General features: G+C 41.3%; 1 protein-coding gene across 3 annotated transcripts in view; it reads left to right on the forward strand.

The window, feature by feature from the left end:
* Positions 1-16,517, forward strand: part of PCDH11X (protocadherin 11 X-linked) — an 833,337-nt gene that overhangs the window by 167,767 nt on the left and 649,053 nt on the right. Inside the window, exons 4-5 of one of the 3 annotated variants that reach the window (XM_072123101.1) lie at positions 2,966-3,055; positions 6,902-7,736. The exons of the other annotated variants lie outside the window; for them this stretch is intronic. Of the exons in view, the coding sequence (XP_071979202.1) occupies positions 2,966-3,037 (72 nt within the window). The 3' untranslated portion in view covers positions 3,038-3,055; positions 6,902-7,736. Of the gene's footprint in view, positions 1-2,965; positions 3,056-6,901; positions 7,737-16,517 lie in introns of those variants that run through there. 3 annotated transcript variants of the gene reach the window in all.

The following is a 16,517-nucleotide window of genomic DNA, read 5'->3' on the forward strand; positions in this document are numbered from 1 at the left end:
TCTCTCCCTCCCTCCCTCTCTCCCTTCATTCCTTCCTTTCTCCATCCCATCCTTCTTTTCCTCCTCCCTCCCTTCCTTCTTTCCTTCCTTCCTTCCTCCCTCCATTCCTTCCTACTTCCCTTCCTTCCTCACTCCCTCCCTCCTTCCTTCCTTCCTTCCTCCATCACATCCTTCTTTTATTCCTCCCTTCCTTCCTTCTTTCCTTCCTTCCTTCCTTCCTTCCTCTCTTCCTCCCTCCTTCCATCCATCCCTTCCTTCCTCCCTCCCTCCCTCTTGTCCTTTTTTCTTTCCCTCCTCCATTCCACCCTCCCTCCCTCCTTCCATCCATCTCTCCCTTCCTCCCTCCCTCTTTCCCTTCTTCCCTCCCTTCCTTCCTTCCTTCCTCCCTCCCTCTCTCTCCCTTCATTTTTTCCTTCGTTCCTTTCTCCATCCCATCCTTCATTCCTTCCTACCTCCCTTTTTCCTTCTTTCCCTTCCTTCCTTCCTTCCTTCCTTCCTTCCTTCCTTCCTTCATATAAATCCACAGAATATCCCACCACCTCAATCTATAGAATAATTGATCTATACTTTAACACATTTCATGTTTACTTAAGTGTTGCAAACAGATAGATCAGAAGAAAAAAAAAAATACATTGTATTGTTCACAATATGGGGCTTAGGGGGAGAAAGCCCCTGTGTCATGCTCCGCCCCTCCAGCCCTGCACCATGTATAACACAATCTATCCCTGTGTCATGCTCCGCCCCTCCAGCCCTGCACCATGTATAACACAATCTATCCCTGTGTCATGCTCCGCCCCTCCAGCCCTGCACCATGTATAACACAATCTATCCCTGTGTCATGCTCCGCCCCTCCAGCCCTGCGCCATGTATAACACAATCTATCCCTGTGTCATGCTCCGCCCCTCCAGCCCTGCGCCGTGTATAACACAATCTATCCCTGTGTCATGCTCCGCCCCTCCAGCCCTGCGCCATGTATAACACAATCTATCCCTGTGTCATGCTCCGCCCCTCCAGCCCTGCGCCATGTATAACACAATCTATCCCTGTGTCATGCTCCGCCCCTCCAGCCCTGCACCGTGTATAACACAATCTATCCCTGTGTCATGCTCCGCCCCTCCAGCCCTGCACCGTGTATAACACAATCTATCCCTGTGTCATGCTCCGCCCCTTGAGCCCTGAACCATGTATAACACAATCTATCCCTGTGTCATGCTCCGCCCTCCAGCCCTGCGCCGTGTATAACACAATCTATCCCTGTGTCATGCTCCGCCCCTCCAGCCCTGCGCCATGTATAACACAATCTATCCCTGTGTCATGCTCCGCCCCTCCAGCCCTGCACCATGTATAACACAATCTATCCCTGTGTCATGCTCCGCCCCTCCAGCCCTGCACCGTGTATAACACAATCTATCCCTGTGTCATGCTCCGCCCCTCCAGCCCTGCGCCGTGTATAACACAATCTATCCCTGTGTCATGCTCCGCCCCTCCAGCCCTGCGCCGTGTATAACACAATCTATCCCTGTGTCATGCTCCGCCCCTCCGGCCCTGCGCCGTGTATAACACAATCTATCCCTGTGTCATGCTCCGCCCCTCCAGCCCTGCACCGTGTATAACACAATCTATCCCTGTGTCATGCTCCGCCCCTCCAGCCCTGCGCTGTGTATAACACAATCTATCAGCTGCTTTGGATCAATGGGTGTCATCGGGTGCCCTGTAAATGCTGAGCTCGGCTGTTTATCATGCAGACAATAGATGGGGCCCTGTACTGCGGGATGTTACGGATTATAATTGACGGGCCGGGCATTGCTCGGTTTTATGCAGCTGCTTGTATCATTAGAATAAATGTTGGTGTCTTATTGATTTTCTGGCAATATTCATCGGTGCTGATAGCAGTAACCACAGAGGTAGCGTCCGCGCCCGTGATGGAAGAGACCTGTGTATTGTAGGGTATAATAATTGGGTATAAGGCCGGGGGAGGGGGATTCATATCCAGGATCTCATAATCCAGGAGCCTTGTCTTAGTATTTACCTGCGGTAATGCCGGACTATGAGGAGTCTCATCCTCTGGAAGTAGTTATCCTCTTACCTACATAGATTATTTCCAGCAATACAGAATATTTCCTAACAATACTTGTATCTGTGTCCAGATATAGGTTATATAAAGTCGTTACGTTGTGCCACATCGCAGTCCTACCATATTCTACCCAGGAGCCTTTGCTTTCATGTCAAGTCATGTGACAGAACCTTATGATAGATATAAGCTATACCTGTACATATACATAGGTTATGTCACATCACTTACTGTATCCCAGTCTGTATATTATACTTCAGAGCTGCATTCATAAGTCTGCATCTCATAGTCACAATGTAACCTTGTATCAGGAGACTAGCAGAATTGTGAATGCAGCTCTGGCTGTGACTGAAGAACATAAATGATAGGAAACATTGTATCCGTATTTCTATATGTAGAGGGTTCCGGGACACTTGTGCCCCCTTTGCTGTCTTCCACCCTGTTGATGTCTCTTTCCTCTTGATGCCTGGACTGGGTCTATGTAATGAGATACAATTCTGTAAAGTTCAGTCCTCCAGCCTTGGATCCTCCAGGACGCCTCCAGCAGGACGATAGCGCTGGACATCTGGGGATCGCAATCCTGGATTTTGTAAATTTACAGATTTCCAGTTTTAGGAATCTCCAACTTGATACTTTGACACTAGTTACAGTATTGGAAATGCACAATGTATACTGTATACTGATGTGTCAGCATATATGGAAGTGGTCCTCAGCCTGTGGCTCTCCATCTCTGGTGCAGCTACACCTCCTAGTCTGCTGAGAGTTGTAGTTGTGCCAAGGGGATGGACCATTGGTATCTGGAGCCACACACCTCCTGCTTTAATTTTTGAGAATTTTGTTTGTGCCTTTTGTTTGTGATCTGTACTTCACCTTCATCTCTTCCCTTTATTTCAGCCCCTTCGCTTTCACTGGATACTTGACAATGCAGCGTCAGTAAATGTTGGGCAGCCTACAGCAGTGTCTTGATCACTGTTTGCTGTCTTGGTGAGTTTTCCAATGTCCTAAGAACCTTTTACTTTCCTCATTCAGACGCCAGACATTAGAGTTAGGTTAGGGTATGGAATGGGTTAGGGCTACTTATGACGTCTTGTATGTGTATCCAAGATGAAAACTTTGTGTAGGACACATCTTGTTGAAAAGACATGATGTTCACCACAGGTTAGGGTCTGGAATGGGTTAGGGCTACTTAAGACATTTGATATTTACATCCAAGATGGAGACTTTGGGGCAGATTTACTTACCCGGCCCATTCGCGTTCCAACGGCGCGTTCTCTGCACAGGATTCGGGTCCGGACGGGATTTATGAAGGTAGTTCCTCTGCCGTCCACCAGGTGGCGCTGCTGCGCTGAAAATCATCTCAACGCGCCGGAATACACCGAGCTGGACCAGGTGAAGGTAAGCGCTTCCCAAGCGACACATTTTCGGTTTTTAAATGCGGCGTTTTTTCCGAATACGTCGGGTTTTCGTTCGGCCACGGCCCCCGATTTTCCGTCGCGTGCATGCCAGCGCCGATGCGCCACAATCCGATTGCGTGCGCCAAAATACTGGGGCAATTCAGGTACAATCGGCGCAAATTGGAAATATTCGGGTAACACATCGGGAAAACACGAATCGGGCCCTTAGTAAATGACCCCCTTTGTGTAGGACACATCTTGTTGAATAGACATGACTGTATATGGTTGGATCCTGCCTCGTTGGTTAAGAGCTTAGTGGAAGGATCAATGAGTTTGACCATAAAATCCATGGATTTGGTCCTCATGAGCTTCCATGAGTCAAAGTAGCCACCAATGAGGCCAGTTGGTCATAACGTGATGATATTCTTTTTTCTTATTGATAATTCTGGGTTTATTTATGACCATAGCTATGACCATCTGACCATTATTGGCTACAACATCTGGTATCTTGTATAACTTTATAAAAATCTGATATAATACTTATAAAATGGTCATCAGATCCAGATTGAAAGACATCTTACTGGTTCTGTAGAAGGTTTTTTACCTCTTCTGTAGATACAAAGATGTGATCCTGTTTTTTTCACTGACAATTATCATCCATGGCGGAGTCTATGAGATAATTTACAGTAAGATCACATACTCGCATATTAAGATGGTGACTTCTCCATCACAGAGATATAACATGGACCTCTAGTTGAGAACATCATATGACAGTCTGGTAATGTAAGTCATGGTCCATGTAGCGTCTGACTAGATATTTATTAAGGATTTCGTAAACTCAATGGTCAAGTCAGAACTTCAGCCATGAACCCACAACCCACTGACCCACCATTTATAGTAGGGTTTTCTAAGTGTGACCAAACAATGACTGGAATTTAGTTCTTCAATTTATACATTGACTGATGGATCATTTAGGGTTTAGGACAATCATGCAATGACTTATTTGAACATGCCATGAACCAACTCAATGACAAGGTATTGGTCTAATTGACTCCATGAATAGATAAGACCAAGTGATTAAATGACAATGTCATGGTAGGTAAATGTACAGAATGAGATAGATAGAAACATGGACAAGAGACTCAGGACTAGAGATGAGCGAGTATACTCGTCTGAGCTTGATGCTCGTTCGGCTCGTTGCTCGGATGAGTATCTTGCCGGCTCGAGATCGAGCATTTAATTAACGAAACACAATGAAGAACAGTGAAGAACACAATGAAAACAGTGATTACAGGATCATTTAAGTGAAGAACACATTGCAGATGTTCCGTACGGGGCCGAACGGTGTTCTTCACAATAGTATGTGAAGAACAATATGTGTGAAGAACACATTGCAGATGTTTCCATACATCTGCAATGTGTTCTTCACTGTGTTCTTTCAATGTGTTCTTTCAGTGAAAACATCTGCAAACATCTGCAATGTGTTCTTCAGTGTTCTTCTTTCAATGTGTTCGTTCAGTAAAAATTTTCGAATCTCCCATTGACTTCAATGGGGTTCGTTATTCGAGACGAGCACTCGGGCATCGGGAAAAGTTCGACCCGAGTAACGAGCATTTTAGTGCTCGCTCATCTCTGCTAAGGACCATCAGTTGTCATTAGGGAATCAACCTTAAAACTCTTTGATATATAATACAGAGTATATGACCCTCTAATATCGAGTAATATATCTAGTAATTATCACTGACTGTGGAGGTGACCTCAATGACCACTTAATGCTGGTAAAATTACTTAGGGTTAAGTGACTTAGTGACAATGATGACCATATTGGTTGGTTACCACTTTATTTTGGTAAATGACCCATTGACAGTGTTGACCCTACTGATAAAGTGGGTAAAGTGACTCCATTACCTTACTGACCACAGGGAACCCAATAACCACTAGATTTTATTAAAATGATAGAATAAAGTCCTAGTAATTACAGTGGCTGGACTCAATGACTGTTTAGCCCATTGGTTTGTAAAGAGACTCCATGACATCTACATAAAATAACTGAATGAAGTTTTAGTGAATGCTAATACTTATTGGCCAAGTTGGTGGGTTAATAGTGTCTTTGTTTGGGTGAATTTACTGAACAGTGAATGAAGTTCTAGTGATAGAATGAATGAAGTTCTAGAGATGCAATGAATGAAGTTCTAGTGATGTAATGAATGAAGTTCTAGTGATACAATGAATGAAGTTCTAGTGATGCAATGAATGAAGTTCTAGTGACACAATGAATGAAGTTCTAGTGATACAATGAATGAAGTTCTAGGGATACAATGAATGAAGTTCTAGTGATACAATGAATGAAGTTCTAGTGATACAATGAATGAAGTTCTAGTGATGCAATGAATGAAGTTCTAGTGATACAATGAATGAAGTTCTAGTGATGCAATGAATGAAGTTCTAGTGATACAATGAATGGAGGTCTAGTGATGCAATGAATGATGTTCTAGAGATACAATGAATAAAGTTCTTGTGATGCAATGAATAAAGTTCTAGTGATGTAATGAATGAAGCTCTAGTGATGCAATGAATGAAGCTCTAGAGATGCAATTAATGAAGTTCTAGTAATGCAATGAATGAAGTTCTAGTGATACAATGAATGAAGTTCTAGTGATACAATGAATGAAGTTCTAGTGATACAATGAATGAAGTTCTAGTGATACAATGAATGAAGTTCTAGTGATAGAATGAATGAAGTTCTAGTGATAGAATGAATACAGTTCTAGTGATACAATGAATGAAGTTCTAGTGATACAATGAATGAAGTTCTAGTGATACAATGAATGAAGTTCTAGTGATAGAATGAATGAAGTTCTAGTGATAGAATGAATACAGTTCTAGTGATACAATGAATGAAGTTCTAGTGATACAATGAATGAAGTTCTAGTGATACAATGAATGAAGTTCTAGTGATACAATGAATGAAGTTCTAGTGATGCAATGAATTAAGTTCTAGTAATGCAATGAATGAAATTCTAGTGATACAATGAATGAAGTTCTAGTGATACAATGAATGAAGTTCTAGTGATAGAATGAATACAGTTCTAGGGATACAATGAATGAAGCTCTAGTGATACAATGAATGAAGCTCTAGTGATACAATGAATGACGCTCTAGTGATACATTGTAATGACTCTTTGACCATAGTGTTGGGATAGATGACTCAATGTTGATGATATACAGGTAGAAGGACTCAATGATGTTTCTTACATAATGACCATAGTGTTGGGTTAGATGACTCAATGTTGATGTCTAGATAAAATGACTCATTATCCATGAAATTTATAATTTATAATATTTTTAATTGTGATGAACTGCCTCAATGTCCATGTAGTATGTGGTGCAATGGTTCGGGAAGATCTTTTTCTCATGCTGTTTCTCTATTTGCCAGCTCTGAGAACGTCACCGCATCTGAGGTCATGTACTGAGATGGTTTTGCGTACACAATGAGGTTTAACCAGCAAACGTGGAATATGGAAACAGCACGAGAAAAAAACCTTTCCACTGACTCCAGGCGAGGACTGTAATTGGGATTTGGAGACGAGACCCCTCCCCCATTCAAGCACCCGTAACGGAAGGTATCCAGGGCAAGACGTCGTCTATGTGTCTATCCTTCAAGGACAACAAACTTTGTGTCATATACTGTAGTCATCAAGATCCAAGGTAGAACTATGAAAAAAAACGGACTCTTCCCCATCGCTCACTTGGAGGGATGGATATAAATACAATAGTGAATCGTTTTCAGACTTTGCTTGTACAAATCTATATCTTTTATTCCTTTATTTTTTTTGCTTCTTTTTGGCTTTTACTTTTTATTTATTTTTATTTATATCATCTGGTTGTTAATATATGAATTAGGGAGCAATAAAACTTATGCATCAATGTAAAAAAAAACAAAAAAAAAAATTAAAAAAAATACACCGAGAATGTAACGTTCTTTATACACCGACTTTTTTGAAAATCTGTTTCCTATTCTGTACCTTTAATAGACGTGTGTGTAACCTAACAGATTGCTAATTTGCTGAAGTTCCCTATAGTTTTCTTAAAAATCTATCTATATATATATATATATAAATAATGAGAGGTTATACATCCGAGAAGATGCTTTGTATTCTGATGAAATTCAGACTTTCATGTTCTTTCTTTTTTCTAATTGAGAAGAGTATTTAAAGGAATCTGGTGTCCCCTTAACATATATTGCTCAATAAAGTGACTGCAATTTTTTTTATGATATTGGTGTTTTGTGGTCATATGAATATTTTCATATATTTATCAAAGGGAAATGTGCTGATATTTCACATTACAAGGTAAAATAGCATTAAAATGCAATATTTTCAACATTTTTTAAAGGAAATATTCATCAAATTCCATCCTGATAAATCAGGGACATTGTAATTGGACCAACGATTATCAATAAAGCTTCATTACAGACACCTTACAGCTGATCAGTGCAGCCTGGGACTATAGTAACATCCAGAGAGGTCACCAGAGGTCACAGTGGGCAGAGAGGTCGGGCTGTAACTAGGGGTCGTCTGTAAGTCAGGTGTCCTTAAGCAGGGGACAGCCTGTATTTGTTATTCATGGCCTCTTTCCTTCTAAAATAAGCTTTAATATGCTAATAAGGGGAGGTCTAATAAGAGCCCCTTTGTGTTGTAGCTTCACAGGCTGTTACACTTTCTCCTCTCCCCCTCTGCTCCCTCAGCACTTCATAGTGGAAAAGTCCATCCGAACCATTAGCATAATTTTAGAAGGAACGAGGCCATGGATAACAAATACACACAATCACCCGACTTACAGACGACCCCTAGTTACAAACGGACCCCTCTGCCCACTGTGACCTCTGGTGAAGCTCTCTGAATGTTACTATAGTCTCAGACTGCAGTGATCGGCTGTGAGGTGCCTGTAATGAGGTTTTATTGATAATACTTGGTCTTTTTGCAGCAAAAAATTTTGAAAATCCAATTGTCACTGGGGCAAGAAAGAAATTTTGTCTGGAGCTACAATGTGAACTTAAGTACAAACCTAAGGAACCTATATTGTATGTAACCAGGGGACCGCCTGTATAAGAAGATCACCCTAGTCAGAATGCCTGTAATATCATGCTTGATTTTGATGGTAGATTTCCTATAAGTCCCTTTACCCCCAATTTATATAATTTACCCGGGGCTTCTGTGTATATCAAAGTACTTGGGGTATTTTTATATATTTTACATGTTCACATGTCCTCCCAAGGAGGCAGAGATGGTACAGTATCTAGCTGCCCATGTGATGTTGTCCTGAGGCATCATGGGACTGATGACAAACAGCACAGAGATAGGGAAATATGTCAAAAAAGTGACTAATTAGAGAAGATACTGCACTGTGGGGAAACAAGGGTCTCCCTCACCCTACATTTTTATTATATAATTAGCAATTAAGTAGAAAAAAGAGGGGTTAATAGATTTGAGCGTTAACCCTAATGTGACTATAACAAAATATATCTGTTGACTGGTTCTCAGCAGGGCCCTGTGCTGGTGGACAGTTCTCCAGGACTTGCCCGCCCCTCCATTGCTTCACATAATTTTTCCACAGAAAATCTATATGTTATGTAGTCAGCATAACAAAATAACAGATTCTCTAATTCACTGTTATTAACAAAAATGCAGCATTTCACAGATATAAGTCCAGCCTGTCTCTATCAGACCTGGTGTACACAAATTCAGTTGCTCCTGGACCCGACTCTGTAACTTCTGACTTAGGGTCGGGCGCCATATTGGATTTCTGTGTGAGATCATGCAGATGAGATTTCTGTCTCTCTGCTGAATGTCTATAGCCCCGCCCCCTGCACGGAGCTCAGAGACTCTCACTGATTACTCCCTGCCAGGAGATCATGAGCAGAGAGAGGCTGCAAACTACAAGGACATAAGTGATGTGGGGGAAGGAGGAGGCAAGCACATAGCTGTGAGATGTAGCAGAGCTCACAGTGTAAAGGTCTGTCAGCCTATGTCATCTCATGCATCTCTGATCTGCCTCATCTCTCTCTATATGTCAGTGTGTTTGTACAATGTCAGAAGTCAGATGAAAGTGCATATACACCTGTGCCCTGATAATGTAACCACATTGTCACCCCACAGAACTAGATGGATTATAATGTGCCTGCTTAGAGAGGCCCTGCCCACACCCTAGGATTTTGCACTGAGCAGCCTAGAGAGTGATAGGAGCTAAAACAGCAGAGTACTATTGTAAAGTAAGGGGTTAAAATTATATTTTTTGTGTTAACATCACTAGAGGATAGATATTTGAGAATTTTCTTTGTCTATTTGTAGCATAAGATGGAGGGAAAGGTGCCGAACTCACAGATATATCATTTTCTGCTGTTGCATTCAGTATTTATATGGAAAAATATTCAGTCTATGGAAAATTACAGAAAATGAAAGCCTGTGAGTCCTCCTGGCCCCGCCCACTAAGCCACTGTGTGTGTGTGTGTGGGAGGAGCCAACAGGACTCACAGGCTTTTTTTAGGAAGTAGAAGTGTATAAGGAGCTTTTTTTACATTAAAAGACAGAAGAAAATCCTGGAAAATGATGTATCGGAGATCTGAGGCTTCTCGTGTTCCAGTCTATTGGCTCATATTTGTTAGTACATTGTGTTTTGGCTTATTTACGGTGATGTGGAGCAGTAACTGGCAGAGGGGATGAGAAGAAGATGGTGAATGGTTGATATCTGGATGTTCTATGCGTCGGCTTCCACCAGAATTACTGAAAGGAGGAAAATAATAATAATTTCCGAGTCTTGTGTAAGATTTATTCCCTCACTTGTGGCGGAGATGGAGCCTCGGAGATAAATGTCCGCGCACCCCGGTGCCTGATAGCATCAGGAAATTGACAATAATCATTGTGATGGTGCAGTAAGCAGCAGAAGGGAAGACACAGCGGGAACTTCATAAGTCAATTTCATTGTTCAATAACAGACTGTAAAACTTGATTTTGGAGTTGGTGAATTAGGTACATGTGACCTTTACATAACGCCGCCGAGCAGCCGCGCCACCCAAAGCGACAATTTATTCCAATCACTTTTTGTTTCTTTCTAAACAGAATGGTGTCAGGAAGCCCATGAGAGCGCGACCCGGATTATCCAAATGACTGGCAGATATTAAAATGTAACGCGGAGACGACATAAAAGCCGCAAAATGAGGGAGGAAAAAAAAAAGATTGTAATGTGCGAAAATAATGCGCAGCATCAAAGGGGAAAAATATGACTGTGAAATAACCTGCAAGGAGAAATTACTGATAAAATATGCAGCTGGTATTATTGCCTCTGCACTGAATATCACAATTATTATATAATATATTTACTTAAATACACAGACACACACATACAGTCACACATACAGATAGACATACACACAGACATACACACATATACACAGACACGCACATACAGTCACACATACAGATAGACATACACACAGACATACACACATATACACAGACACACACATACAGATAGACATACACACAGATATATACAGACACACACACACAGACACATATACAGATAAACATATATATACACAGACACACACATACAGTCACACATACAGATAGACATACACACAGACATACACACATATACACAGACACACACATACAGATAGACATACACACAGACATACACACATATACACAGACACGCACATACAGTCACACATACAGATAGACATACACACAGACATACACACATATACACAGACACACACATACAGATAGACATACACACAGATATATACAGACACACACACACAGACACATATACAGATAAACATATATATACACAGACACACACATACAGTCACACATACAGATAGACATACACACAGACATACACACACATATACACACAGATATACACACACATACAGTCACACATACAGATAGACATATATACACAGACATGCACACATATACACAGACACACACATACAGATAGACATATATATACACAGACATACACACACATATACACACAGATATACACACACACATACAGTCACACATACAGATAGACATACACACAGACACATATACAGATAAACATATATATACACAGACATACACACATATACACAGACACACACATACAGTCACACATACAGATAGACATACACACAGACATGCACACATATACACAGACACACACATACAGATAGACACACACACGGACACATATACAGATAAACATATATATACACAGACATACACACATATACACAGACACACATACAGTTACACACACAGATAGACATACGCATGCACAGACATACACAGATATACACAGACACATACAGATAGACATACACATACACACATACAGATAAACACAGACAAATACAGTCACGCATACAGATTGACATATATATACACATACAGTCACACATACAGACAGACATGCATACACAGACATACACACACACACATATACACAGACACATACAGTCACACATACAGATTGACATTTTTATACACATGCAGTCACACATACAGACAGACATACGCATACACAAACATACACACATACAGTCACACAGACAAGCAGAGCTTAAGTCAATTTAGTCGAATATGAGAAGCTTTGCTATATATCACAGTAGATGCCTCCTTCTGCACTTATGATTCTCTCCTCATCTGCTTTTCCAATCTCTGCTGAATTCTATCTTGCTAATAAGTCAGACAGACTCAGATTACACAGAGTCTATGGAGAGGGGAGGGGTCACGGCTGCTAGGTCTCCACCCACCAGCTTGGAGAGCACTAGAGGTTTACAGACAGAGACTGCTGAGATAAGATAAGATCTGCTAATAAATGATGATGACCGAACCGGTGTTTCTTCTCATGTTCACACTGGAAGTTACTGCTGCAAAAATGTTTCTCTTCCAAATGATTTTTTTTTTCATTTCTACGATGAAAAGACTGACATAAAGTGTTACTTCGGGTCGAAGCTTTTCCACTCACATCTTCTCCAGGTATTGTGCTGGTACCTCGGGTCACTGTACTCTGACCCTGAAGAATTCACTGATGAAACTATAGGTCAATCACAGTCGGCGCCTTTCACTATTCACTTCTTCTTCTCTTGGATCCGGAGACATCAAAGCATCAGGTGAAAAGAAAAGAAAGAAAACCAAATATTTCAGATTCTAAAAAATTGCAGAAAATAAACTTATACTATTATAATTACAATGTTACCAAATCTGTTCTGTATGGAAACCTGGAAATGGACTGAACCAATCACTAACCCTGAATGTGCAGTAAAGTAAAACCAAATATTACTGTTATAATGTACCGAATCTCAACTTCAAATGGGTCTCAGTCCCTATTTGCACGGGTGCAAACAGTACTGCTGATAACATAAAGGGGCACATTTACTTACCCGCCCCATCGCGATCCCCTGTGCATTGTCCGACGAGAATTCGGATCTTCCGCTCGTGCGCCTGATATCCTGCATGTGTCGCTTCCCCGCTCAGGTCCACCGGAGTTCACCTTCTTCTTCCCGGTGCATGTGAGTGCTGATCTTGCGACACAATTTCATTTTTAAATTCCGCGGTTTGTCCGAATCAGTCGGGTTGTCCGACGTCCAAACCCCCTCCCCCCGATTTGTGTTGCATGCAAGCCGGCGCGGATGCACCACAATCCAATCGCGTGTGCCAAAAACCCGGGCAATTCAGCGGAAAAACGGTAAAAATTCGGGAAAACGAACGCGCTGTTCGGACCCTTAGTAAATGTGCCACAAAGTTTCCATAAATTTATTTCCATAAATGAAGACATTTGACAATGTTCTACAACGTGAAATAAATAGTCCAGTGATAAGTCACTGATCAATGAGTACGAAAGATGAACCCACAATACTTGGGTTGTGCTGAACATTGGGGGTTCTGGTCCCCAGACCCAAACCCAGACTTCTTCAAGAGGTTAAGATTTGGGTCCCGCATTCCCAGACTGGTAACACCCATTATCAGTGTTGGCACAAATAACTGTCTATGATTTCAGGTTCTACTGAATACGGCCGAACCCAAAATTGAACAGGTCCGATCATCCATAATAGATAGCAAAATAAATGAAAATTATGAAAACAATGGTATAGCAGACTTAACAATCCCCCTCATCCCTGTTCAGTTGTCCCCCGGTGTATCGATACGTTACATCGCGCTGTTACATTGTTTCACAACTTTCCTGTGTGACCTTATAAACTACATTGTTGCCATTTTTTGGGCAGTTTTTGCTCCGTAATCCCAGAGTCGTGTCCTCTATCTCATGTCAGGTGCAGTCTGGGAAGTTCCGTTGTGTAGTTTATGCTCCGGGGTCGTGTGTGACAGCTGCAAAATACGTTACAAATGATTCATCGCGCTGCAATTCTTTATTTCATTTCATGTTTTAGGGTTTTTTTGTTAGTTTTTCTCCTTGGTTATTATAAACATGATGGATGTTATTGGACAGGGATTTGGGCTGAAAAATAATTTGTGTAGAGAGGATTCAGTAAAGATTTATGAACTTGCGCAGGGTAATATGGCGGGGGGGGGGGGTGGTCTCCCTTACTCTGTTGTTATAGGACAACCAGGTCTTCATTCTTCCAGGACATAATAGGCTCCGCCCCTTTCTCTACAGACCCCATAGGATCCATAGGTGCTGCATCCATAGTGTTATATGACCAGAGCGATGACATAATAAACGATTCCCTGAGATGCCACATTTATTACTAAGCATTTCATATAACCTAAGGTTGTGAGGTCAGGACCATGAATCACCAAAGGCTCTAGAGGAGAAATAATAGGATTGTGACGGGGGAAGAGGAGTTCGGAGAATCTCACCCTCCATAGAAATTGTGGCAGCTTTACCTCTATCATCCATTATGTTCATCCTTTTATACCTCATGTTTAACTCAATAAATTCATTACTAACAATGGTAAATCAAAACAAAAACATTCTCGTAATTATAAAATATAGAAAAAATATAAAATACAAAAATATTCCAACTTGAGAAGTCAACGGAACCAGAACAGTGATCCATATCCCGCATAGACATCAGTTCTATCGGAATTTCAAAAACTAAATATTTACCGTAATTGCAAGTTATAAATCTGCAGCTTTTGGTGGGAATTTTGAGCCTAACAAATGTATTTTGTCCTCTTAAGTTCTCACCTTTGCTACATTGTAGGTGGATCTGTCACCAGAACAATACAATGACATTTTCATGGATGAATCTGTTATAGATTAAATATCAGTTATATATTAGTCATATCTATATGATACCATCTCTACCTAATTGCATGTTAAATATTCCAAAACTTTGGTGATTGTAATTTGAATCCATTCAAAATTTCCTATATAAAATTAGGCTAAAAAAATCTGTTGAACATTTATCTTGTTTAAAGGAAATCTACCATTAGTTTTTATGCATTGTAAACCAAACATACCTTGAGAATGCTGTGGCTACACTGATACAAAGACATGTCTTGATTTGCTCAAAAAAAAACAATTATAAAATTCAGGACCTTGGGAAAGTTGGGTGCCCTAGCTGCCGTACATAAACACATTATTTCCACATACACAGAAGCTTCCTGAACTTTCCAGACAGGACTAATCAACCTAAGCTGGCTCATACACAGCAGTTGGGGGATGGTGCAGTGATTGATTACTTCTGCCTGTTAGGGACAACACAGTGATGACATATTCTTGGCTTATGCTGGGCAGGACAAGTAGCAGTGCAAAATTAGGGTGTGGAGAAGCGCTGAGGCAGCCACAGGAGCGACAGAGCCTCATTATGATAATTTTATAATTGTTTTTTCAACAAAACCACTCAGGACAGGGATTAAACAACATATGTTTCTGCATCAATGTCGCTACAGCATTCTCAAGGTATGTTTGGTTCACAATCTATGAAATCAAATGGTAGATTTCCTTTAAATATACTCGTCATTTTGAGTTGTAATACCCAGAGTGGCCATATGATTCACTGTTACAATATGGCCTAGATCTATTATTCTGTCGGCACCAGTTTTCTCCGATGTAGTCCGACAATAGTTTCAAACCTTATTGAATTGAAATTCCACTTCCTTCAAACATGTCGATTTCCACCAAAAAACAAGGCAATCAATGTGTTTCGGGTACAAAATAGCTGTAGTCATCATCGAACACACCGTGTGGTCATTCTCAGTATTACGCGTCAGAAACCTTGAATGTGCATCAATGTTACAGTGTATATACCCCAGAGATGCAATGGGGCAGATTTACTTTCCCGGTCCTGTCGCGATCCCGTGGTGCATTGTCCGACGAGGATTCGGGTCTGCCGCAATTCACTAAGCCCGTGTGCCCGAGTTCCTGCATCCGGCAGTTCTGTGCCAAGGTCCCCCGGAGTTCACCTTCTTCTTCCTGGTGCATGTGAGTGCTTGATCTTGCGACACAAATCCTTTTTTAAATTCCGCGGTTTGTCCAAATCCGTCAGGTTGTCCGCCGGCCCACCCCCCGATTTCTATCGCATGCAAGCCGGCGCTGATGCGCCAAAATCCAAGGCTAATTCAGGGCAAAATGGAAATCATCGGGAAACCCGACAAAAATGCGTCCGACAGACCCTTAGTAAATGACCCCCAATGACTTTTCACTGGTTGTATTTCTATAAATGATAATTCCCTGCAATAAACACCCAAGACATACACTGCGCACACGGCGCGCTCTAACCGCCACCTCCCCCGACCTGGCTCATTTATTAATGTCACTGACCTATAGACATTTTCTAGCATGATTGAGCAGTCAATGAAGAGTGAACGGCCGCTCTCAGTTGTTGTAGATTGTCTGGAAGTTTAGACAAGTGATGAAGCTTGGGACTTTGCGAATATCTTCAGACGTATAAAGACATTCATCATAAAGACGTAACTTGTGGATGACCCCCAGGTGTTATCAATCACAATCAAGTGTAACCTTGTAGTGGAGGACAAAGAGATTGAAATCAATAAATAAAGACAAACAATAATAACAATAAATAA

The sequence above is a fragment of the Engystomops pustulosus genome, chromosome 9 (genome assembly GCF_040894005.1).
Source record: "Engystomops pustulosus chromosome 9, aEngPut4.maternal, whole genome shotgun sequence".
NCBI classification, from domain to species: Eukaryota; Metazoa; Chordata; class Amphibia; order Anura; family Leptodactylidae; genus Engystomops; species Engystomops pustulosus.